The sequence below is a fragment of the Rissa tridactyla genome, chromosome 2 (assembly GCF_028500815.1).
Source record: "Rissa tridactyla isolate bRisTri1 chromosome 2, bRisTri1.patW.cur.20221130, whole genome shotgun sequence".
In the NCBI taxonomy this organism is placed as follows: Eukaryota; Metazoa; Chordata; class Aves; order Charadriiformes; family Laridae; genus Rissa; species Rissa tridactyla.
In genome coordinates, this window is record NC_071467.1 from 89,996,548 (window position 1) to 90,020,371 (window position 23,824).

The 23,824-nt window shown below is 39.7% G+C and overlaps 1 protein-coding gene across 1 annotated transcript in view; it reads left to right on the forward strand.

Annotated features, from left to right (window-relative positions):
• PHLPP1 (PH domain and leucine rich repeat protein phosphatase 1) overlaps nt 1-23,824 on the forward strand; it is a 145,075-nt gene that overhangs the window by 57,827 nt on the left and 63,424 nt on the right. Inside the window, 2 exon segments of the mRNA XM_054190572.1 lie at nt 20,788-20,984; nt 23,002-23,127. Of these exon segments, the coding sequence (XP_054046547.1) occupies nt 20,788-20,984; nt 23,002-23,127 (323 nt within the window).

Below are 23,824 nucleotides of genomic sequence, written 5' to 3' on the forward strand. Positions count from 1 at the left end.
GAGGTAGCTTACTTAAGAAAAGAAACGTTATCTCAGCTGGATTTTTAGCTGCAGAAGTTAGTCAGCATCAAGGCCCTTCTGAAGACAGGCTTATCTGTCTCCAAGTGACAGATTTGCTTTCTGTTCCTCAAAACCACAAGATGTGCTGTGGAATCTCATCTGTGTTGTCTGAAGTAAAGACATCTTTCATTTGAGCATGGAGCTGTTTTGTGTAATGCTTCTGTCTTTCACTGCCATTTCTAGAGCAAGTAGAAAAGTAAGTGTGCAAGTAAGATGTAGGAGCTGTTTCTTTGCATTTCCTGGTCGAGAGATGAAGATGGGCAAACAGACTAAGCTTTCTAGTTTTGTGTATTTCTGTCTTTTTATGTAGGCTTTGCAAGATATTTAGGCAATCGGTCTCAAGGAGAACTTTATCTTGAAGCAGGTGACTTCTCATTTTCTTGCCTGCCTGTAAGAGTTTAATACTTACTTCCATATGCTTGCAGAACGAAGTAACACATTAGCATGCCACAAAGAGCAGAGTCTGCAAATAGGTCTTCATCTGTATGCTTTTCCGACACCTGAAATCATGTGGGTGTCATTACCCGTTGTCTCAGTGCCACTTCCCTCATCATGGTGTGCATCTCCCATTGTGCGTGGTAGAGTTTTGCTGTCTCCTCCGCTCCTAAGAAGGAGCTTTGTGCCCTCTTGGTGCTCTCTGTAGGACAGTTGCAGCATAATCTTGGACAGCAAAATTTATGCTGTACAAGAGATGGGGTAAGAAGAATAAAAAAAATCATGCAAACCATATATAGAAACTTGACAAACACTTTCAAATCTGAAACAAGATCCTTAGAATAGATCTACCTTGAGCATCTTAAAGCCCTGACAGCTGAATAGTACTTTACAATGAGGTGACTGGCTTTGGAAATTCAAGTTAGTGGTAGGAAAATGGGGGGGGGAGGGAAACAGAGGGAGACAGCGGTGAGGAAGGGTCTATGGCACTGCAATTAGTTTTGGTGTCTTGCTATCATGTGACCTGGCATAGCATTTGTATTCCAGGTGCTAGGCTCTGTCCTGTGGCGTGTGGAAAATAGTTTCATGTGGCTGCAAGAATAAAACATACCAAAAGGAGTGATCCAGAAATAGCCAGCCTGGTCAGGGAATTGGTATTTAAGATGCCTGTCTGGTGTATGTCTTTCCCTTTTAATTAACAAAGAAAAGGTGTGAGGTGTTTTGGGGTTTACTTTGTTTGTTTTGGAGTTTGGGGTTTGGTTTTTTTTTTCCCTTGCTGTGTACAGCAACGTGGATGAAGTTACTAAATTGACAGGGTCTGTATACGGGTGTATTTAAGCTGGGGGATTTTATGCTTTAATGGAAGGATGAAAAATTTACGCAAGTCGTGAAATAAAATAGTACTCACCACTGTAGTCCTGAATCACTGTCCAGCAACATCTGATGCTACCCCTTCTTTCCCGAAGTTCTTAATCCTAAATGAAAAGAACAAACACTAAGTATGGAGTCTCACTTCTGTTTAATATCACAGGTAGGGAATTCCTGAAACTGCATGGGTTGCCTTTTATGGATTTGGTCCTTTCAAAAAAGAAGTCCAGGGATGCTAAATGGAGACACAGAACTTGCAGTACAAACTTACTTCCAGGGGTTTTTGAGGGCCAGTGGCTGACACATTTCGACACCTCTAACCCTCTTGTGTGTGCATAGATGATGGTGGGAGCAGCACTTAGTGCTTCAAGGGATGGGCACCCCTTACAAGACCATTGCTTTGTTCCAAAATGTGGTTTACCTTTAGCTATTCTCCTGAACGGCATTTGCTTTCTCCAATAAAGACTGAAGTGGGAGGAATTACTTTCTTGAGTACTGGAACAAGAGAGGAAATAACTCCGCCACCGCTGGCAGGGATTCTTTGGGGAAAGTATGTCTTTACTGCCAGTGTAGACACCTGTCTGTGTGTTACTGCATCTACCAAAACAGCATTGTGGCCTTGATATAGGGACATGGTAGGGATAATTCCTGTGTAAATAATGCAGTAGACTTGAGGGAGTTTTTCTGATAAGCACCACATATTCCTGCTCAAATACAAATGGACACGGTGACTTCTGCATGGTTCTGCCAACCCCTTCTTTGCACTTCAGTAGGCACAAATATGTATACGAGAAACTCTTAAAATAATAAATCATGTTTAAGAAGGCCTATAGGCAAGTAAACAGGCTTAGGCCAGGTTTGGGGCCCCAGTCATCTTGGAGAGTCTCATTGTGGAAGAGCGTGAGTGAGCTGGAGTGCGTGGGGTGCAGAGCTGCAGGGACAGGCATCAGGGCTCCACTGCTGTTGTTCAGCTCATGCCAGTATTCCGAATCAGAAATTTCACCTACCTTAAAAATGCTGTTTGCTTCACAAATGGGCAAGGATGGGAATGACTTGGTTGAATTTGTCAGTGTAGTCTGGCCCAGAGCCATGCATTTTCTTCGCCAGTTGCAGGAACATATTTTCCTCTTTACAGTATCAGGTAGTGAAACAACCACAAAGCCACTTTGTCATTCAGTTATTGTGATATATAGGTAGTGAGCTATGGGAACCAGATTTAGGATCTCAGATATGATACTATCACCCTATAAACAATAATGCATTTTTTTTCCCCACATAACAGTCTTTAAATTCTGCCTGGCCTACATTCTGCAGCTTGCTAACGGCACATTCATAACCTGTGTGGTTTCTCACAGCAAACAAGTCCAGAGGCTAACTTTTTGCTTTTCTGTGGAAAACTTTCCATCTTAAATAGGTAAATTGAAAACCATTCTCAACAGAAGAACGCTGAGAATGTACTCACCAGCTCAGGGAAGCTGCTTGCTTTCTTCAAATCCAAACAAAGAACAGACAGTGTATGTTTGAAAGCCTTTTTGTCATGATTCAGATCACTTGTCCTAGTTTCCAAAGACCGACTCAATAATGTCAGCTCAAGACTTACAATAGGATATGTCAGTATTTATTCTACCTCTTCTCCACCTCATAACATTCTAGTCCCATTATTTCATCTCTGCTCTCCTCCCATTGTTAAATAGCTTGATTCTGTCAGGTTGAATAAATATCTAAATTCTGTCCACTGGAGAATGCATTGGTTTCATCAACAGATATAAATGACCCACAACTTCTAGAAAATGGAGCAGCACGTTGTTGCTGCCTTTGTCTGTGGGCTACCCCTCTGCTCAAACCCCCTAAAACCAACATGAAGTGATGAGAACTACAGCTCTTGGTCTCCATGGGCTCTGTCTTTTGTGCTCTGAGCAGGCAGTTGTGTGAGCCTAGCACCCCTGGGCTATACTTTGGCCACCCATGTGTTCGTATATCATGGATGATGGTAAAAGAAATTGTTTTAAACTGATGATTGCTGCAGACATGCTGAAGTAGCATGTTGCATTTTGTAAATATGATTTGGAGCTAATGAAGCAGATCAGAAAGAAGCAGCCTTTTACATAATGCCATTGCTTCAGCAGTAATATGACTAATCTGTTTGGACAAGTAACGATGAACTTCTGAATGGCTTATTGCAGGATGCTTGAGTAACTCGGTTAGAAACAACAACCTTTGTACTGGCATGATAATCTTTTTATATGAACAAGTGGCTAGGCTCTCTTCAGAAGTTTTACTATTTTTGTTTCAGAGCAGCGGGATGACAAGTCTTGGGGCAATGCATTAATAAAAAAAAAGAAAAAAATCAAACAAACTTCATTATAATTGCAGGCTGGATAACATTTGGATCATCATCTGTGGATACAGAAGAGAGGGGGAAACGGGACTGGGGATGCCTAGTGATGCAGGAGGCATATTGGAGGACAGATAAAACTGCTAATGGCTGCCTACAGAAAGTTTGCACCTTTGGTGTGGGAAAAAAAAAAGTTTAGGTATTTCATAATTTACCCAAAAACTAAGGAATTAATAAATAAAGCCCTGAGTTTCAGTGTACTTGAGTTTTCACATACTCTAGCAAACCTGCATTAGTTCCAGGTTGAGGAGATCCAGTGGCTCAGCATTTTTGTTTGGTATATCCATGGTCTCCTTTTACCTTTCTGAGCATGCATTTCTGGTACTATTCTCCTAGCACAGCACATAACATGGAAAAGTGAATCTCTAATGATACTTAGACTGAATGCACTTTTTTTCTCCACAGATTGGTGTAACACTGTTGGCTTTAAAATGTTACTTTTGATGTGCTGTCCTGCAGGGCTGGCTAACTCTCACGGAGAGGAGACAATAAATCAAATAGCTTATTTATATATGTAAAGTAGGGGAATTGGACATATCTATATAATTTTAATAAATTGAAGCTGCCTTTTGTCAATAAGTGTGGTATTGTTGCTTTATGCTACTTCTGTTGAAGCTAGGTAGGTTTTTTTAAACCTCATAACAAGGCAGTATACCAGAGGCAGGCATCCTGATTAGGTGGGAAGTGGGCATGAGCATCGCAGCCTGCAGCATTCCCTGTTTTTTCAGCCTGGTATGGCCTTTGCTTTTGTCAGTGGTACATCTGCAGCAAGAAGCTATCCATGCCATGCTGGTTAAGTCTTGTACTTGATAGCATCTTTTATCTTTCAGTAATGTACCTCAGAGAAATGTGTCTTAAATGCGTTTTGTTCCTCCTTTGTCTTCATTAAATAATAAATTTAGTAATGCCTTGGAGCATTACTGTCCTTTAGCCTAAGGAGGAATTTAGAAGAGTACACCAAATAATGGCCTTATTCAACAGGAATCTTAGCATTTGCTGAAGAGTTGTGTAGATAAAGCTGAAGGTGACTTGATAAGGAGTCCTGTGCTTCGAAAGGACAGATTTCCTGAATGTGCTTTTTTCATTATTACAGTCTTTTGGCTAGATCTCTCTCTAAAACTGCTGCTATCACATTTTTACCTTTCAGCAGACTTCCTTTACAGAAGAGTTATGAGCCTGTCTGATGCATCTCTGGGAAGATTATATTTAGTCATGGGGAAACTATCTGTTGCAAGTATTTCCAGGAAATGTAAGGGTAGTCCTGAGCTACTGTACTGAGGTTATCATTGTGACACTACCTAGTTAGGACTATGAAGTCTGCAAATCAATTTTGAAGAAAGTCTGACTTGGTGTATTGAATTGTATTTACTTTGCTCCCAAACAGATTTTTCACCTAATGAGAGCTGAATGAACACAGCTGCTCTGCTTGCAGCTTGCATGGAAAGCTTTAAAAGTGATTTTGCCTGTGTGCCTTTTTTCTTTGCATTTTTACTTTTCTCCACGCCTCCCCCCTACCCCCCCGACATGGTAAACAAAGAATAAAATTTAGAAGGCAAGAAAAGCTGGGGATAGAAGTTTGAACCCAGTATCCTGAGGCCTGGCACAGTGATGTCAGACCATTTCCATGTTCTCCACAGGCAAACTTCACTGAGGGAACATGAGAATTTCCTTTCCATGCAATGAATCCTGTATGGTGAGAACTAAATGCCATGTGTGGATTCAGAATATCTTTTTGCATTAGCTCAAAAATTCTTGGAAAAGAGCACCTTCGTGTTTGTTGCTAAGTAATTGCTTCTAGGAAAGAAAAAAATTAATCCCTGTACATATTTTTTTTTTTCAGAGGTGGTCTACATTCTTATTTTAAAATTACTAAGTTACGTAGATTTGGCTGTTTCAAATTGAGCTGATGAGACCAATATCTCTTTCAGCTTAGACTTTGAAGAAGAAAGTTTCTCAATTAAAAAGCAAATCAGTTCAAAAAGTTACGTGTTTCCTGTAATGATCAGGTTCTGGTGGACTTGAGTTTATTTTCCAAGGATAGTCAAAGGATTTTGAAACTACATTAAGTACTTGGACTCTACTTCATGACTCAGTAAGACAAAGCCTCAGTGACAGCTGCTAACTCAACACTTCCTTGGAGCTGAAATCTCTAAGTCCAAAATTCAGACAAAGCCCATTTTTTTGAGGAAGAGTGGTTGGTTTTGACTAATAGCAAGTTCTGGTTGGCTTGCTGTGCATGTTTCAGAGTATTAGAATATGCTAGCCAGCTTTCCTCAGAGGTGTTTTACAAATTTGAACACCTTTTTTTCCAAAGCTTGTCATGACAAGCCTTCAATTGATTATTTCAGATTTAGAAATCTGTCAAGCCTCTGTGACTGATGATATCACACTCTTGGTTTCTGGTTGAGCATTGGTCTAATAATTTGCTTTGTGCATTTGTATCATTTAAGGTAGTTACCTATATCATTAAAGTAGCTTAAGTAAAATGATCTCTATCATGTTAAGTAACTGTGATCTTGGTTTACACGATAAGCCTTCCTAACAGGACTTTGGTCATTCATTTCATCCTTGGAAAACACGTGAACCACTGCTGAAGTCAGCTTGTGGAGACAGTGGTGAGTTCTACCCTGGAAGTAACAAAACCTGAGGCAAAGGAAGAGCGAAAGCATTTCAAGGAATGGGAAAAGTATTATTAACTAACAGTGACTATAGGAAAAATACCTCATTCTCCCTGAGAACAGAGGCCAAGAAACTCACAGGAATGATTTTTGTTGAAATGCTAAGTTGTATAAATGTTTGAGTGCAGCTACTATGCTCGCTCAAAGTGTCTCTTTATGAACGGTTAAGACAACTGTACGCTTTTGTAGAAAAAAGACAAATAATTAAAGTAAGAATCAAAATGGTTTTAAACTTGCCTCATGAGTTCTGGCATTATATTAACAATTCTAATGACAAATAGTTCAGTGGAGCAGCAAGAGAAAGTATGTCTAAACAGCTTTTTATACCACGAGTTAGTATGCAAAAGGCAAATTGGATGAGGTAAACTATACAGTTCCTTTCCCTTAATTACATTCCAGGTCACTGGCTTACTTTCCTTCAAAAATCAGCAGGAGGCCACTACAAAAACTCGGATTTATGAGCAGAACTTTGAGCAAGATGAACTGGGGCAACTGGGGGAAGTGTTTCCCTTGCCTGCCTTGGAAGGGCAGTTCTCCTTCTTATCCCTACTTCCCATTAAACCTTTGCAGACATTCCCCTGGTGTATGACTGTTCATAAACCTTCCTCTCATCATCTAGGTTTGGTAGCAAAACTGAAATACTGATGCCAATGTCCCCTGAAGCTGAAAGCAATTGTTGGTGACCATGGTGACCTTTTTCCTGTGCCACCAAAGCAGTTGGTTCCCCAAGTTCTTGGAGAGTAGCTTCTGCTGGTGATAGCAGCATGAGTTCCCTGCTCAGTGCTGTAGGCAGAGAAAGACTACTTTTTAGGGGCTCATCCTTCTGCCTGTGGACAAGTGCATGTGCGTGCAAAGGCACGCAGCTCCGTATGACAATGACAGTAGTAGCAGTTCCCAGCTCAGTTATAACAGAACACAGACTCAGTTATTTGGGCAGCAATCGCTGACTGAGCAGCTGTTCCCCATTTTCTTTGGGAAACTGGCATTGTGGGGGGAGATTCAGCAAACTTGGCCTGTTGCCTAATGCCCTGAGATGTGTTTACCAACACCAATTAATGCTTGTTTCTTGTGTGGGCAGAGTAGTGGATCCTCTCTGGGGGACTTAAGTGAGTCCCCTGTATCCTGCAGAGTGTCATGAGTTTCATCAGCCATTGAACAACAGGGTTAATTTAAATGGCCAATGATAAAATAATTATGTCCCATTCCTGTTCTTGCAGTGTCCTTTCTTAGAATGCCATCTCCTCGTGCATGCATTCACACTTAGTATGCTAGCCAATGTATGATCTTAAGTGTTTTCTTATCCTCCTGCTTGTTTTTGCTTAAAGGAGGCTCTTTCCAACCACATGTCCTTCACTTTTAGGTTTTGTGCGTATTCAAAATACAAGTGAAAGAGAGGAGAAAATAAATCCGATTGCTTTCTTCATATTTTACTATTTTTGGTAAAAACACTCCATTGAATAATTTTATGGTGTTTCAGCTTAAGTCTCATTGTCCTAAAGATAGCCAAATGTGATCTGTCTAGCTATCTAGAAATCTCCTGCTACTTAAAATGCCTAGAAGTTAGAGTATCTATTAAATCAGTTAACTTGTCAATACAGTATATGAAATTTAAATAAAATAAAAAAAGAATCAATATGAATACTATTGGTCTGAAGTATAATATAATTATACCAGTTTGGAGGTTGGCAACATTTGGCATTTATACCCACCAGGCTTCCCTTGTGCAAAGTTATAATTAAAATTAATGATTTTTTTTTTCTCCTAATAATAAATTTCACTGAACAAATTTTTGTTTCCGCTATAAATGAAATTAAACTAGAATTAAAAAACAGCTTGCAGGTATAATATATCCTTGACCTCTTCCTTCACTTTCTTGCTGGGGTGGAGATGAAGATATTTGGAACATAAATAGATAGTGTAAAAAAAAAAAAAAAAAAAAAAAAAAAAAAAAAAAATCTTCAGGAGTCTCAGCTCTCCATCAAAGGAGGGTGAGTGGGCAGAGGAATCAAAAAGATAGTATTTTGGGAAGGATTCTTTTAAAAATCTGTCCAAATGCCTTTAAAACTTAATCCTGCAAATATTTGTGAATGAGAGAGCATCACGAACTTCCCCTGTTTTTCTGACGATTAAGCTTTATACATGTTTTAGAGATCAGCTCTAGCAGTGATCTCTAAAGAATGACTTTATGTTGTGGACATACTGCTGTTTCCAGTCATGGAGTAGGTCTCTGGAAAGGGGAGGCAAAGGAGGATATTCTGACCCACCTTCTCTTCTTCTTCCTCTCTATTAAGTATAGTAAAGCGGTCAGTGAGATAGCACAGGAGAGGATTTCTGCTGTTAGGGTATGTGGTCATATGGTCTGGGCCATTTGTATTCCTCTGTATGGAGGTGATTTTTGAAATGGCTTTCAGAGAAACAAATGTGATGTGATCTGTTCCTTTGTAAGGAAGGACCTAGGCACTTAAGACAATTGGTCAGCTAGAGTGGGTGGTTAAAAATAGAGAGCCTGCTTAAATAAGATCTTGCAAATTTTAGGTTTTTCCCTTGATTACAGGGTGGAGGGTTCAATATGGTTTTAATAATATTAAGATGTGCTGAACTTTAAAATGATGTACATTGGAGGGGACTGGTTTTGGTTTTGTTGGGTTTTTTGGTTTGTTTTGTTTTTACATGCTAGTATTGGACATGGATGAAGGGTGGAACAGTTTGAGTTGCTCTGCTTTTTTTCCGAAGTAAACAGTTTAAATACAATGTCTCTATGGCCACAATATTTTTTCTGATGGTAGAGAAAATATTTATTTCTATGGCAGGAAAATGAAATACTATTATGGTCTGACCACAATCAATAGACTTAAACAGGCTTTCTTGTACTGTGTATTATACCCAACGCTGTCCAGCTGGACTGCTTTTTTCTCTTGGTATTGAAAGCTCTTGGATTCAAATGCCAGTAAAGAAGGTGCTCAACTTTCAGGATGGGGTCCTCAGATATGTGGAGGTACTTCAGACTCTTCTGGGTATTTTCACTGAGAGCAGAAAGCTTTGACAAGTACCCCCAGCTTCAAGTTGATCCTGCCAGTGTTGTACAAAGCACTCATGGTGAGTATTTATGCATCCCTTTCTAAAATTATCATGAACCAGAGTTAAGTGGTGCTCTGATGAATTTTCGAGTTCCTGGAGTTGTTTTTAGCACACTCACTTTCCTGTCAAAGCTGAACTTACGAACTTGTTTTAGTTTCTCCTAGATAACTTCCTGACTTAGAAGAGGCTTCAGGAGCTCTAAATCAGGCTGCGTACGTGTAAAACTGGACCTTTGTACAGGCTTTTTCTCCTCTTGTTATGGGTGTGGAAATTTTCAACATTTTTTCTTATAGGGATGTGTAGCATGAAACAAGAATCCTTAGACTGTAGTCAGCTTTATGAGCTAGCACTTGTGATTGTCCTTTCACAGACTCTTGGAGTGCTTTGGACAGAAAACTGATGGGTTTGTAGATGACTCAGATGTGTGATAGTTGATTTAATTTAAAAAGGGAATGGAAAAAGCCAATTTCTTCTGTTTTTTTCCTCTCCTTTGTAACAAAACTGTATGACGTGCACTCCTAGACAATTCCCATATGCTATCCAGTTACTTCTAGTCTCTGCGGTAGTAAAGAGAAGAAACGGTGTCAAACCCGATATCTGTGGGCATGCGATAAATCTTTCCTGCCTCTGTTTCCAAGGGTAGAAAGGCATTGGGAAAATGTTCCCTTTCATGTTTCTTCATGATACATAACTCTCACTCCCCACTGTTTCCTTCTTCTCACTTTATAAAATCAGCTTTCCTTCCCTTGTCTTTGTTTTTTCGCGGAAATGCAGTCTGAAGTACAGAATTCTGATAAAAGTTGCCTTTTACTGCTGTGTATTTTCATGCATTGACATACAAGTTTAATGTATGTCAACATAATCCAACCTTTGTCATGTAAACTTTAAAAAAGCAAACACTTGAATGACAGAAGTCTAAAGCAAATCGAAGGGTGCGTGTTCTTCAGCAACAAAACAAGGTTGTCTGCTATAAGCAGGCAGAAATCGGGATAGTGAAGCTTTCTAAGGGTAGCTTCTAGTCCCGTCTCTCCTTTTCTGTCTCTCCTGTCCAGGCTTCTGTGTGATTCTTTGAAGCTGCTTGCTGATAACAGAGAAGTGAAAAAGAAAGGCTATTAGGGGTATTGTTCGGAACAGTCTGTAGCTACGGAGTTGTAGGAGAGAGGGGGAAAGAGGTAGCCAAAGAGAGTCCTCCTGGCTTATTGCAGCTCTCACTTTCAGCTGAAGATGCACTCTGTGACACTTACTGAAGTCAAAGCTGCAAACCAAAAAGGCACTTGCTTTGACAAGCTATTTGAAAAAAAAAAAAGGGTTGTGTAAACATACTACATAAAATCACATGCAGGCATAAATATTAGCTATCTGGGGGAAAGCAGCCGAAGTGTAGACCCAAAATGTATGAACTAAGCTTAGCAAGTTATGAGCAGACTGTCTGATATGATGGAGTAAGATTGTCTTATAGGGACATTGCCCAGCCAGAATTCCTTCTAGTCATAGCATGGAAATCTCATGTTAATGAAGCTGAAATATTTAGTGTTTAAGACTGACAGATAATCCTCTCTGACTAATGTTCTCATGCTGTTTCTTCTGGGTTTTGTATTTTTCTTTCTTTGTCTAACTTAAAGCAGTCACTCAATTTTTACCTACTAGTTCTTTTTTTTTTTTTTTTTTGTAATTTATTAGGTAATGCGGCTTTTGATTCTAAGTGTTGACAGTTCCAAATCCAGCATTCTGGCCTTCTTTTTCAGTGCTAAACTTTGGAGGGACTTGAGCAGACAGCATGTACCCATATCACAATGATTTGGGATTTTTTTAAACTAGACCTAATCGAGATGTGCTAGTAATAGCCTTGCAATACTGTACAGGATTGTTTTGACACAAGCTCTTTATCAACTGGGTCCTGTGATAAAACTTGAGTTTAGATTTTGACATTATTTGTACAATAATGCTGGTACAGTAGTCTATTGTAGGAAGCGTCATACTTAAAATATTTTACCTTTACAAGGATTTGGATTACCACAGGCTTTTAGATATGTTGTAGAATACCTGACTTGTTTCTTCCAAGGAAAGAGCAATGAGAAAATCATTGTACTTGGAACCTGAATACATTTGATGCACAAAACAGTTTAGTCATGTTGCAGTTGGTGGAATTTTAGTCTAGAATACATTGAAAGATGGCGTTTGTGTTATATATGAAATTCATATGAAACAGTCCTTGACATAGTGTGCATATTTGTTCCTCTAGCTTTTTAAAAATGTTTGACTAGTCATATCTTCCATCCTTAGGGCAATGCAGGTTGATGCAGGGGTGTGTGTGGGTTTGCTCAACTTTTGCTGGTAAGGAGCACAGGTTTCTATGTTACTGTAGTAGTACTAAGACATACAGATGAACTTCTGCCAGGGGCTGTCATCGTTCCTTCTCAGAGGAGTGTCTGTTCAAGTAGTTATTTTGAGGTTACATTGCAGTGCTTCACACTGAGCATCTAACACTGATAAAACCTGAAAGCTGCTGTTAACTTCAGTGGAGTCGTCAGTGCGGTTTTGCTCTTGAATTCCATCAAGACTCCAGTTTTGCCTAAAACAGTTGGTTAGCTCAGAGCTTTTGCCAATACAGCAATTGCTTTAGACAGGGTAAGTATCCTTTGGGATGCCAGGGATTTTACTGTGCTTGTGGCTTTATTGTGCATTGGGGGTATAACATGTAGAATTCAATTTTGCATGACTTCACAAAAACAAATGTGCATTTCCAGCATTCTGTTCAGCTATGCTTGATGGGGACTGAGTTGGGGAGAAAGGGGAAAGATCAGTTGAGCAGTCATTGGGTCCCGTCCTACAAAAGCTCACATGCTCTTATGTGGTACTACTGGCAAGTTTGTAAGACTAAACTTTTTGGCCCCATCTGTTCAATTTTCACCTCTTTAATATCAGTGCTTATAACTGTAAAACTTCAGGAAGCTGAGTTTCCTGAGGCCATCTTAGTAAGGGATAATTTGAAATGTGTTGCTAAAGTATTCTTTTTAAGAAATATATGTAAGGGATGTGATCAGATACTGGCACAAATCTTCTCAGTATAAGACTAATTCTGTTGTAAATTTACTTTGAGAAAAAATACTTGGTAGACAGTCTCACTGATGAACTACTTTGGTAGCTTCCTTAAATGAAGCCTAAGTTCAAGATGAGAAAGTTGTTTTAGATAGTACTTCCTGGAAGCCTCTAAACCAATATTGTAGCTTTTTACAACTTTGTTAAAGTACGGGAGAAGGATGACATTTTTTCATGATGGTTCCTTTTGAGGATATTTCTGTTAATTTTTCCTTACAGAGGTGGCATATGGTGCTTTCCCAAAGGAGTTGGTATTGAGTTTTGCTACTGAAGAGCAGGCGACTGTCTCTTCTTTATGAGCTGTCTTCAAAATGAAGTATTTGGGTATAACAACAGAATTCAACCTGCAACCCACTGTATTTCTAATGCAAGCAGAAGTCAGGACATCAATGGCGCCTTGAGACCCTCTTTGTTTTGCTGAAATAAACAAACCTGCCTTCACGTAACTTGCTTGAATTTCCTGCAGACAAGTGAGGCAGATGAGAATGTGTAGGGCTGAGAGTTTGAATATGAAGGACCTGTGTTTCATCTGCAGCAAGTAGTCCGTAGGGATAGATGGGATGAAGAGTTTAAGAACAGGTGGGTTTTCAATTTGTTGGGAGGAGGTGTGTCGTGTTTTGGGGGTTTTACTTATGCTGTACTCAACTGTAAAACCTGTCAAAATATATTGAAGCAGCTAGATCTGGAATTCACTTGTTACAGTCAAAACAACTGGATTCCAAGGCTTTGGGTTTGCTGCCTGTACATAGTAATACAGATGAACTTCCACTGTACTTGCTTGCTTTTAGTTGCAAGTAGCATCCTCTTCACCACTGCATATCCTACGTTAGCCTGTTGCCTTTAGTAAGTTGTCCTAGTGTAGAAGTCGTGCGGGTTAACAATGACTCTTAAAATGAATTCTGCTGAATCACTGTTAGGTTATTATTCAGAAGCTTTTGACTTATGCAGGTTGATATTTAGCTTTTGACAGTAAAGCTATTGCAGCCATTTTCCACTAATAAATACAGAACACTTGATAGAAACGCTCTTCAAAAAAAAGTGATTTTTGTTAAATTTTGCCTATGGTATCTTTTTAAGTGTTGATACTGTGGTTTTAGGGCTCCAGTGTGGAGGTGGTGAGTCTTGTGAGAACAAGATACAGTAAACAAAACTGAATTCTGTCTCAGTGGAGAAAAAGAGAGGGGGATGTTTTTTGCATTATGAAATTCATATAAACCTTTCCTCCAGTGAGGATTTAATGTAAGTGGAAGGTAGGATTATTGCTATAAAACCTAGTAACTACATTTTATTGTATCACATCATATAGTGATAATGCTTGCCTTTAAGATGATCTTCCTGTAAAGGAGGAATATGTTTCACAAAGACTAAAGGCCTGTCTGTCTTCTACTCTGCCAGTTTTGTCTCATGAAAATTTCTTTAAAGAAAAAGATGAGTTAACGCAGTTCAGTAAAATCCAACATTTGTGGTCTGCTTTTGTTTCTCTGAAGAAAAGGTAGCATCCTTCAAGTAGTAGAGCTTGAACTGCTAATTCCTAAAAGAAACTTAAGCACTTGAGAGCTCCCCCCAGCCTCCGTATTAATAGAGTGCAGCAAAATGAGGAGGATAATGAGTAAATCTATGCTAATAGTTACATGCCCATAACAGCAGCATAATGGTGACTGAGTCCCTCTTCCACAGAGGAGTACAGAATCAATTGGCAGCCTTGTGTTAAATCTTAGAGGAATTTTTATGAGTGCAAAAATTCAACTGCTGTTTTGAAATGGTTTGCCAGGTGAGATTTTGCAATATAGATACTTGGTCTGTTACCTTTGCAAAAGCATCCTCGGTTGCTGGTAGAGACTACGAGGTGAATCCTTGGTCTTAGTTAAATAAAAAAATCTGCTAATCCTGTGCCTTTGTTCTTAAATTATGACAGTGTGGACCTTCACAAGGAAAAATACTTCTAATAAGCATGTAACTGTAAGTAGGCTTTCTTCATAAGTTTAAAATAAAAATGAGAGCAGTACAGTAGTTTCAGAGTTTTTACTTGTGCTTTTCTGCTTCCTTTGCTGCCCCTTTTTTTTTTTTTTTTGAATCCAACTTGCTGCTTTATTTTTATACATCTCATTGCGCTGGGCCTTGCCTGAAGTCATCACCAGTGTCCTTAGTTTGACAAGAATGCAAGGGGAAGCAGCCTTAAATGACTGAGAAGCTTCAAAAACATTGCAGGCAGTAGCTTTATATTTAATGAAAAGGTTTGGGCAAAAGTAGAAATGTGCAGAATGACAGAATGATCTGGCAGTAAGGGTTCAGTGACAGCTATTTTGGCACAGTTTCCCAAAAAGTGGGCAAAGGCACTCAAGGGCTTTCAGTGTTTTGAGCTGATTGAGGCCTCTTTGTGCTTAAATTTAGGCAAGACCAGTGATGAGCCTCAATTTGCAGGTTTGCAGGCAAGGTGGGTGTGAGATGTTCCTGATTTCAGTTCAGAGGGATGGGCGGGATGGTGGTCCAGGTAGGAACTGAGAAGCTGCCACTCAGCTGGTCAACTAGGAAATAGTCTGGGTCAACTAGGAAATAGTCCAGCTTTCCTTAATGGATTCAGACCAAAGTCTTCAAAACTGACTGGTGGTTTCCGTTTGTTTTTGGCTTTTTTTTCTTTTTTTCTCCAGTGCATACAAGACTTGATGTTCACGGAGTGTTAGTGTGTGAAATATCTTTCTTCTGAAGTGGCTTGCTGAATTTCGTGGGTGGTTTTAATTACATATCCTCTCCAGCAGCAGCTACCGTGTTACAGCTCTGGCCCCTACATGCTGTTCCTCTGCTCTCCACGCTGAACTATTCACCATGAGCTGTCCCTGAGGCCTCTCAGTCAAAAAGATACGCAAGAAATTAAAGCAGCCTGTTTTATCTGAAAGGGCTTAGGGACAGCTTACAGCAGGCAGCTGATGCAGTAGGGTTGATGCAATGCTGGCCTTGGGCCAGGGGCCCAACAGTGTGCAGATGAGGATGACGACCTCTGTAGCTCGCCCAGCTGTAGCAGGAAAAGGACATCCCTAAATTAGGCACTTGGAGTCATTCAGTCACTTCTGAAAAGCCTCAAACTTAGACATTATTCCTTCTGAATAACTAAGCTGCTCTTACCGCTGGTGAATACCCAAGATGGCTCGGGGCGGGCAGTCGCTCCAGCTGGCTGGGCTGGCTGCGCCATGCAGGTCTTGGAGAATTTTTAGTTTTCATTCGATCAGACCAATATTAGTAATAAAAATAAGACCTGCTGCACAGAAGTGAACGCATTTCTTATGTCGGCACTCTTCCCTGCTCTTATTTTGGTAATGTCTTAAATCTTTCTTTAGAGGCAGACTTTACTGGCTCTACTTTTCAAACAGGGGGGAATAATAAGTACTTGCAATTTAATCAGCCATATAGCTGCAGAGAGGTTTTTTTTTTCCACCCCCAGTACTTTTATGTCCTGTAATGAGCTGGTATTTTATAACTTCTGATGGTAATGTATTCCATATGCCTTCTATCACTAGGATAAAGAGCTTTACTCCAGAATCCAAAGCAAGTGGCTGTGGGTATTTATTTAATAAGGTTTGAAGTCTTTGCACTAGGCGGGATGACAGTATGTTGCATACCCAGAGCTTCCTCGGGCTGCTCATGGTGAAGTCTTAGTTCTTTAACATCATGGAAAGATCACTCATGTCCCAGCCATGCTTCCCATGAAGCAGGGTAGGGTTTGTGGTTCCAACAACAGTCCCGCCATTTCAGTCAAATTCCCTGCTTTTCTCTGTCCTTGTTTTAAATACCACTAGTTTTCCTCCAGGACTTGCACAAGCTAAAACTGAGAGGAAATCAACCTTGAATGTCAAAATAGCCAAATGAGTGGTCTGCTCATAATTCCTTGAGGCATCTCCTCTAATGCCTCGCGCAGAACAAAAGTTCTGTTGTGGGGGTGCTTAGGAGTTGCTTTAGTCTTGGAGTCCTGACAGGAATGAAAAATAATCTTTTTCTGGTTTCTTGCTAAAGTAGTCAAACTGCTCTGGTTAGGCTTATCATTTGAAAAAACATTTTCTGGTATGTGACTCTTGTAGATATTCTGACATATTTGCATCCACTCTAATTACGGCAACAATAGCAATAAGTTTTTTTTGTCAGGATTCAAATTTGTGTTTCAAGTCACAAAGGATCATCGTTACCATTTTATCTGCACAACTGTCAGCTTCAGTATAATATCACAGACCCCTGTGAAAACTCATCTGCTCCCTTTGGTTATAGTTAAAACTGAAGAAAAATCTGAATATTAATCTTGTGCAGTCTTCTAAATCTTAAATGAGAGGTCTGTAAGACAGATTGAGGAAGGTAGTTTCAGAACTGCTGATGCTTTTACTGCAAGCAGTGCTTTCACTGGCACTGGTAGGTTACCTCGAAAATGACTGATTTTTTGATGGTGATGCTACGGTTATGCCATAATTTGTGGTCTTCGAGCCTTAGTCTGAAGGCATTCTGGTGAAGTCCACATTGCCCCATCCCTTCTGTAAACTTGGAAGAGAAAGGTCATTTGATTATTTTCCAGGCCACAGAAAAGGCATGTACACTTCTGAGCCCTCTCCTTGTCCTCTGCTCCCCAGTGCATCAGGGATGAACCCTTTCGCAGGAGTTGCGCTGTAAGGTGGTGTGAGACTCTATGGCCTGCTGCTGTCCTCCCCGAAGTGAGGAGCAGCCAGTGTTAGGATCACTTTGCACTGTTTCTGAGTCCCAACCTTCTGTTGTGGCAGAGCTCTCTGTCATTTAAACTTTTCCTGCTTTTATGCTCTCCTGGCAGCAAATGTCTGAACCCTTTAAAGCTGCTGTCTGTCCAAGCTTATCTTTGGGTAGGCAAGGCTGCTTCTTGTCAAATGGCTTTTGCTCCCAGTTACCTGCAAAACTTCTGTGGATTTAGAGATCTGGTTCCACAACTAGTTGGTATGTCCTTGAATAACCTCTGCTTAAAATCAAAATAAGCCAGCAGCTTTTGACTTAATTTTTTTTTTTTGCTTGCATGATAATAGAACACTGTGATGCTATCAAATCTCAATGATTACAACCATTTAGCAGGAAGAAAACTGAATGATACGTGAGCAGATTGAGTCTCAGGCAACAACATGTGATCCAATATTAAATATGGGTTTTGCAAGTTATAAAATCGTGGAAGAGCCCAAGTTGGAAGGGACCTCGAAAGATCATCTGGTCCAACCAGATGGTTGTGTAGTGAAGTAGACAAGAATAAGGAGAGAGAAACCATTGGCTTTAATGACATAGGCCCGGTATTTTATTTCTGTATGTTCTCATCAGGAACCTTCCAGCTTTCACATTAGGAGGGGGTAGTACTTGCTGGGAAAAATCACCTTAAATCCTTAGAATTTGTAAGGGGCTGGTTTTTAACTTTTTTATATATGTAGGAATAACTAAAGTTTCTTACCCTGGTAATTTTCCCATCAAATTTGAAATTTGAGAGAAAGTACAGATCATACCTAGCATGAATACTTCTAGTGATATCTCTGTTCTGGCTTTTCTAGTAAACATTTACTGATGATACTAATTGTTACTGTGACTTGTGACTTACAACGTCTGTGAATTTATATGAAATTTGAAGAACTGCCTTTTAGAGACTTCTGGGCTAGTTTTACAGGTCCAGCTGTGCCTAACTTCATGTAGCTAGTCCGAGAGAGTCTGGTCTTAGGAAGAGGGTTTCTCAGGCTTCTGATTTATTTGTTTATTTATTTTGTCTCCTGTAACTTTTCTGAAGTCTAATTTTTCAGCATCCTTTGTGAAGTGTGGGCACCCAGTGTGGTAGTTGTTTTCGCACTAGCCTAGGCAGGGTAATGTTACTTTTCTATTGCTGCTGAATGCTGTTGTGTTTCCTGACAAGCCTCTTGGCTGCAGTGCAATAGCAGGAGCTTGTCCTCTTTGTTATCCACTGTAATCCCAAAGAACTGGGATTTGATGTTTTCCAGGGCACAAGTCTGCCCATATTAAGTGTGAATTATGTCCTTTGTTCCTGTATGAGTAAAGTTGCATTCAGCTATATTAAAATGCATGTCGCTAAATGAACTTGGCTTCCCAAGGGATTGAGGTTGTGCTTTGCAATCCTAAGGGATTCAGTCAGCAGCGGGTTGTGCTTTTCCAGTGAAGGTAGCATACAGCCAGAATCAGGGCCTGGAAGATGACTGTAAAACGTCATTTTTGAGATGAAACTGCCCACACCCCTGAAAAATATCACTTGTACAAGCATATGATAAATACTTCCAGACACTTTTTACTCCATTACAGAGATTGTATTGTTTCTGTGTGCAGTTAATACTTTAATCAATGCTTTGCGGTAGAGAGTCCATCATTCTGCACAAGCTAGGTAAATTATCACTTACTTTAGCAACCACATTTTTTGTATTCCAAGTATAAAGTTTTGATTCAGCTTTTGTGTTTGTTTAAGGCTGAGTTCTATTTTACTCACTTTTATTCCCTGTCAGTCTTTCTGTAGCTTTGTGTAGAATGGATGTCCCCTGTTCCCCTTTATTCTGTTGGGTAAAGTGTTTATCCACAGCTTCTGCTGCTGGATTTGAATTTGCGTGGCAGTGAAATTCCTGCTTTCTTGGGGCACCTATTTTTGTATTAGATGCCGGTACCCTGTGGGCATTAAAGTTTCAGTCTTTTAGCTTCAAGCAACAGTGATCTTCCTGCAGATCCAAACTGGCAGACATCAGTAGCCTAAATGCTAGTGTTTATTAGAGCAGAGCAAGGCTTGAGGGTAACTGTGCCAAGTCTTGGCTCATTAAACTGGCAGGAAGATTCAAGAAGGCTGCTTTTAAAGATAAGGGCAAGAATTGGCACAGGATAGGTGGGGGTGAGAGAATGGCAGTGGGCAGGCCATGTGGTAGGTGTCTTCTATCTTCCCATAGATAATTTGAAGGCAAGAGCAGACTCATTGAGACAAATGAGCTATCATACAAGCAGGAGTAATAGCAAGTCGGAGTATTAGTGTGTAGCGCTTGTCACTGCCGCAGTTTAATTGTCACTGGCCTGAAATACCAGGATTAGAAGACAGGATCAGCTCTCTGCTTCTCTGTATTTCTAACTAGATATTAATTTCTTGATTTTTGAGAATTTTGGTAAAGATGAGTGTGGGAAAATTCCTTCATCCTTTATCATGATGGGGAAAGTACTGGGACCAACACTGGTATTCTTGCAGAAATTTCAACTTGAGCATGATTACCTCTTGTCTCTGTTTGCAGAAGACTTAGTATATTTGGATGACTCAAGTCTGGGCTGAGATATTTAAGGTTTGTAGGGTAACTTGATGTGGATAAATGCTTCAGATTAGAATGAGCAAATTGTGCTTCTTCCCATTTATTTCTTAAAAAATGTGGTCCTGGAAGAGTGTAGACAAGAGATGCTTGTCTTTGTGTTGCCATTGTTAATGATGGTTTCTAATGAGAGTAGAATCTTATTAATAGATTAGATTAGTAGAATCTGAGCCATTTGAAGTTATTTAACAGGTTTGGTCTAATTGGTAGTCTTGCTAATAATCTGCATTATTATAAATAGTGAATTCATTGCAACACAGACAGAAGAACTTCACTTTTTCAAAGCTCTACTCAGACTGAAGCAGGGTCTTCGAGGAGTTTCATCTAGGTTGCATGTGTTTACATTGTGGCTGAATGCACCACCTCGGCTGTGGGCTTTGGACTGAACAGGGTGGGCTGGTGGGAGTAGGAACTATATTCATTGGGAAGCTGTTGAAGCTATTCAAACCATGACCTTAAGGATGCCCAGAAGAGACATGGAAGCGCAAAGGTGCGGGTCAGCACGCGGTACTTCACCCACTTCTGCAGTTAGCAAACAGTCAATGTGAACATTTGGTTTCCATGTGCCATAGAGAAGACTGGTACCATTAACTGGTACTTCTGTGACTGTTGCAGGTTATATACTGCAAGACTGTCATCTGCTCTCCATGATACCAGCCTGTCTTATGCTTCTACCTATGAAAGAAGCCTGTACTGAAGCTGATACTAAATTACCTGCTTGCGTGGTTTTGAAGCTGTGTTTTATTTGTCATGCTGCGGTCTGTAGCGTGAAAACTTGTTTATAGTCTCAGGATGACTTGAGTGAGAGAGGTAAAGGTTTTCTGTGATTAAGTGGATGCTTTTGTTTCTATTTCAGGAAAGCCCCACAGCATTGGCAGCTCCGAACGGATTCAGCTCTCAGGAATGTACAATGTTCGAAAAGGGAAAATACATTTGCCAGTCAACAGATGGACAAGACGCCAAGCTATCCTTTGTGGAACATGCCTAATTGTCTCATCAGTAAAAGAAAGCCAGAATGGAAAGATGCATGTCCTCCCTTTAATTGGTGGAAAAGTAAGATACTTTATTTTATGTATTTGCTTGCTTAACCCTTGTCTCTTTATGCAGAGAATACTGCGTTCAATTGTGATGATTCCTAGCCCCCCAAAAGTTTGTTTCTGTAAATGGAGTTATCAAAGAATATAATTGTCTTTTGATTATGGTCAGATTAATATTTAACAATTTACAGCATTTGGATTAAAATGCTAAAGAAAAGCAAGGAAAACACACTTTTCTTGTGTGCAGTGTTAAATGTTTTACATGTGCAATAGTACACAGTCAAAGGATATATGCACCTGTATTGTGTATGATCTGTACCATGCCTCTTCATCCATTATTTATCCATGCTGGGTTACTCTAAGATCTGAAAATTAACCAATAGCAGCATGGGCTTATTTTCAACATTGGAGTTTTTTTGAGTGCTCAGCATTGCATGAGTAGTGGTCTAACATAAGCTAATAGCAACAAACATTTTTTATTGTGAAAATATGAAACTGGAATTCCTTCTGATAGATTACATCTGAAACACAGGAGGTCTGGTCTGAAGACAAGGGAATTTTTTTTTCACTGTGAGGGTGGCTGAGCACTGGCACAGGTTGCCCAGAGAGGTTGTGGAGTCTCCCTCCTTGGAGATACCCAAAAGCTGTTTGGACACAGTCCTGGTCAAACAGCTGTAGGTGGCCCTGCTTGAGCAGGAGGGTTGGACCAGATGACCTTCAGAGATCCCTTCCCACCTCAACCATGCTGTGATTCTGTGAAGCTTTATGAAGACAGTAAGATTACAACGTTGCTGTTTTGGCCTAAATAGTGTTTCAGAATGCTACTGTTGGCTTGATTAGCCAAGATAGTGGGAAAAGAATCATTAGCTTGAGGATGATTTGCACCTGAAGTAATGCTCTTTTACTTTGCATACTGAAATGTTTGATTCTTAAGAGCTTCACAATGTTATATATGCAGACTAAAGTTGATTCATTTATACTCTATACTAGCAATGTGGAAAGTAATTCCACACTAAGAGTAGTAGTCCTTTTTCCTAGTAACTCTTTTTCCTATCTCATGATTCTTCACATGATTATTCAACACTTCCCTGGAGGTACTGAAGTACAGACACTTTCCTCTTTTAGTAGCAGTGGGTGAACTCGGACAGTGAATTGTATTTGTGGCTGCAGCATGCTGGAGAGGACAGGATGCAGGTCCCCATCGGCCTTCTCTTTGAGATGAAAAGATTTTTATTTTTTTAAATTCAAAAAGGAAAGAGATTATGTACCTTTTTTTTAATTGCTTAACATGGAATTTCTAAGTTGTTTTTGTACAGAAGTGCCTTGTGTAATGTAAAAAATGCAGACTGTGTTAAGCAGTAAATTGACAACAAATTTTAAAAGAAAAGGAGAGTCAAGCTGAGAAAAATGTACTGAGGGCTTCTGCTGACAAAGCTTGGGAGGTGGATGCTTGGCATAGAATTAAGTGTTTTTTAAATTATTGCTCAAAAAATATTCTTCCTGAACTCCATAAATACTCTGCACTTCCTGGTTTCCAAAGGCTTTCCAGAATGCGGTGCTGAGGCATTGAGACCATAAGTTGTGTGGGACTTCTCGTGTATGGTAGCAGAATGATGTATTCTGGGTGTTTTTTAGCAAGTTGAGAAATGCCAAAGAATTTAATTGGGCTGTAAGAGAAGCATTTTGTTAAGCCTGTTTTTAATAACTGGGAGTATAAATTGTGCTTCTTTAGGTTGTATAGAGATAGCCTTAAATGTACTTCAGTGGGAATCCTTTTATGGTGCTCAGTCTGTCTTAAAATGTTGACGTTCTTGGTGGCTTTCTCCTTTGGTTCCTTCATCCTTCTGTTCTTACGCCTTGCTTGTGTAGATTTCATGAATATTTGACAGCCAAGATCTAGCTTGAGTGCCTAAGAGTGTTAGCCCAACTCTACTTGAAGGGCTCCTCTTGGTCACGTTTTGACTTTGCCCTGGGGAGTTCTGCAAAGAAGCTTTTGATTCTTGTTCACTAACAGTTTTGTGTCTCTACTGCAGGTGGAAGAAGTGAAAAAGCACCAGCACTGTTTAGCATTTAGCTCCTCTGGACCTCAAAGCCAGACCTACTACATTTGTTTTGATAACTTCACTGAATATTTGCGATGGCTTCGACAAGCATCAAAGGTGAGAATAGCACTAATTCCTGCCTGAATGGGTTGTTCATAGCATTTCCCCCAGTTCTGTCTTCTCCATGCAGTGATATAGTCCCTCTTCTGGGTTCATTGGCATTCATTGGCAGCTGCTGCTGTTAGTGTTGCACAAAAATTTGAGAGCTCTTGGTAATAGGCAATAGGGAGATGAATTTTTCTGCATTTATTCTGAACTTCTTTCTACTGTGGTTGTGTAAACAAAGTGCTGTGCTGCACTTTCTTTTCTCATCTTGATCCAGCTGGATGGATGGAGTGAGATGATTAGAACAAAAAGGGTGATGTATATTACTGACAAAATTTCAGTTTAAAAAGCTTTGTTTCAGCATTAATAAAACCTAAAATAGTGTGGGATTCTTTTAATTCGTTCCTTACACAGAGCCTAAAAATTAAATTGCTAGAATGAAGAAATTTTTTTCTTGCTTGGAAATGTTGCTGAATCTCTCTAGTTTTATGACTATTTGATTTTTGTTTTTTTTTTTTAATAAGCAATCATTTCATGTCAGTAAAGACAAATTACTAATTAAAGCTGTCGTAAACCATATTTTATACTCTTCTTAGAGCATAATTTATTGCAGGAATTTAGGTCCTGCATTATTTTGTTTTACTCTTCAGTTCCACTTCATGTTGTTGAAAGGTTGTTTTTGCAATTACCTATTTTATCTCTTAATCCC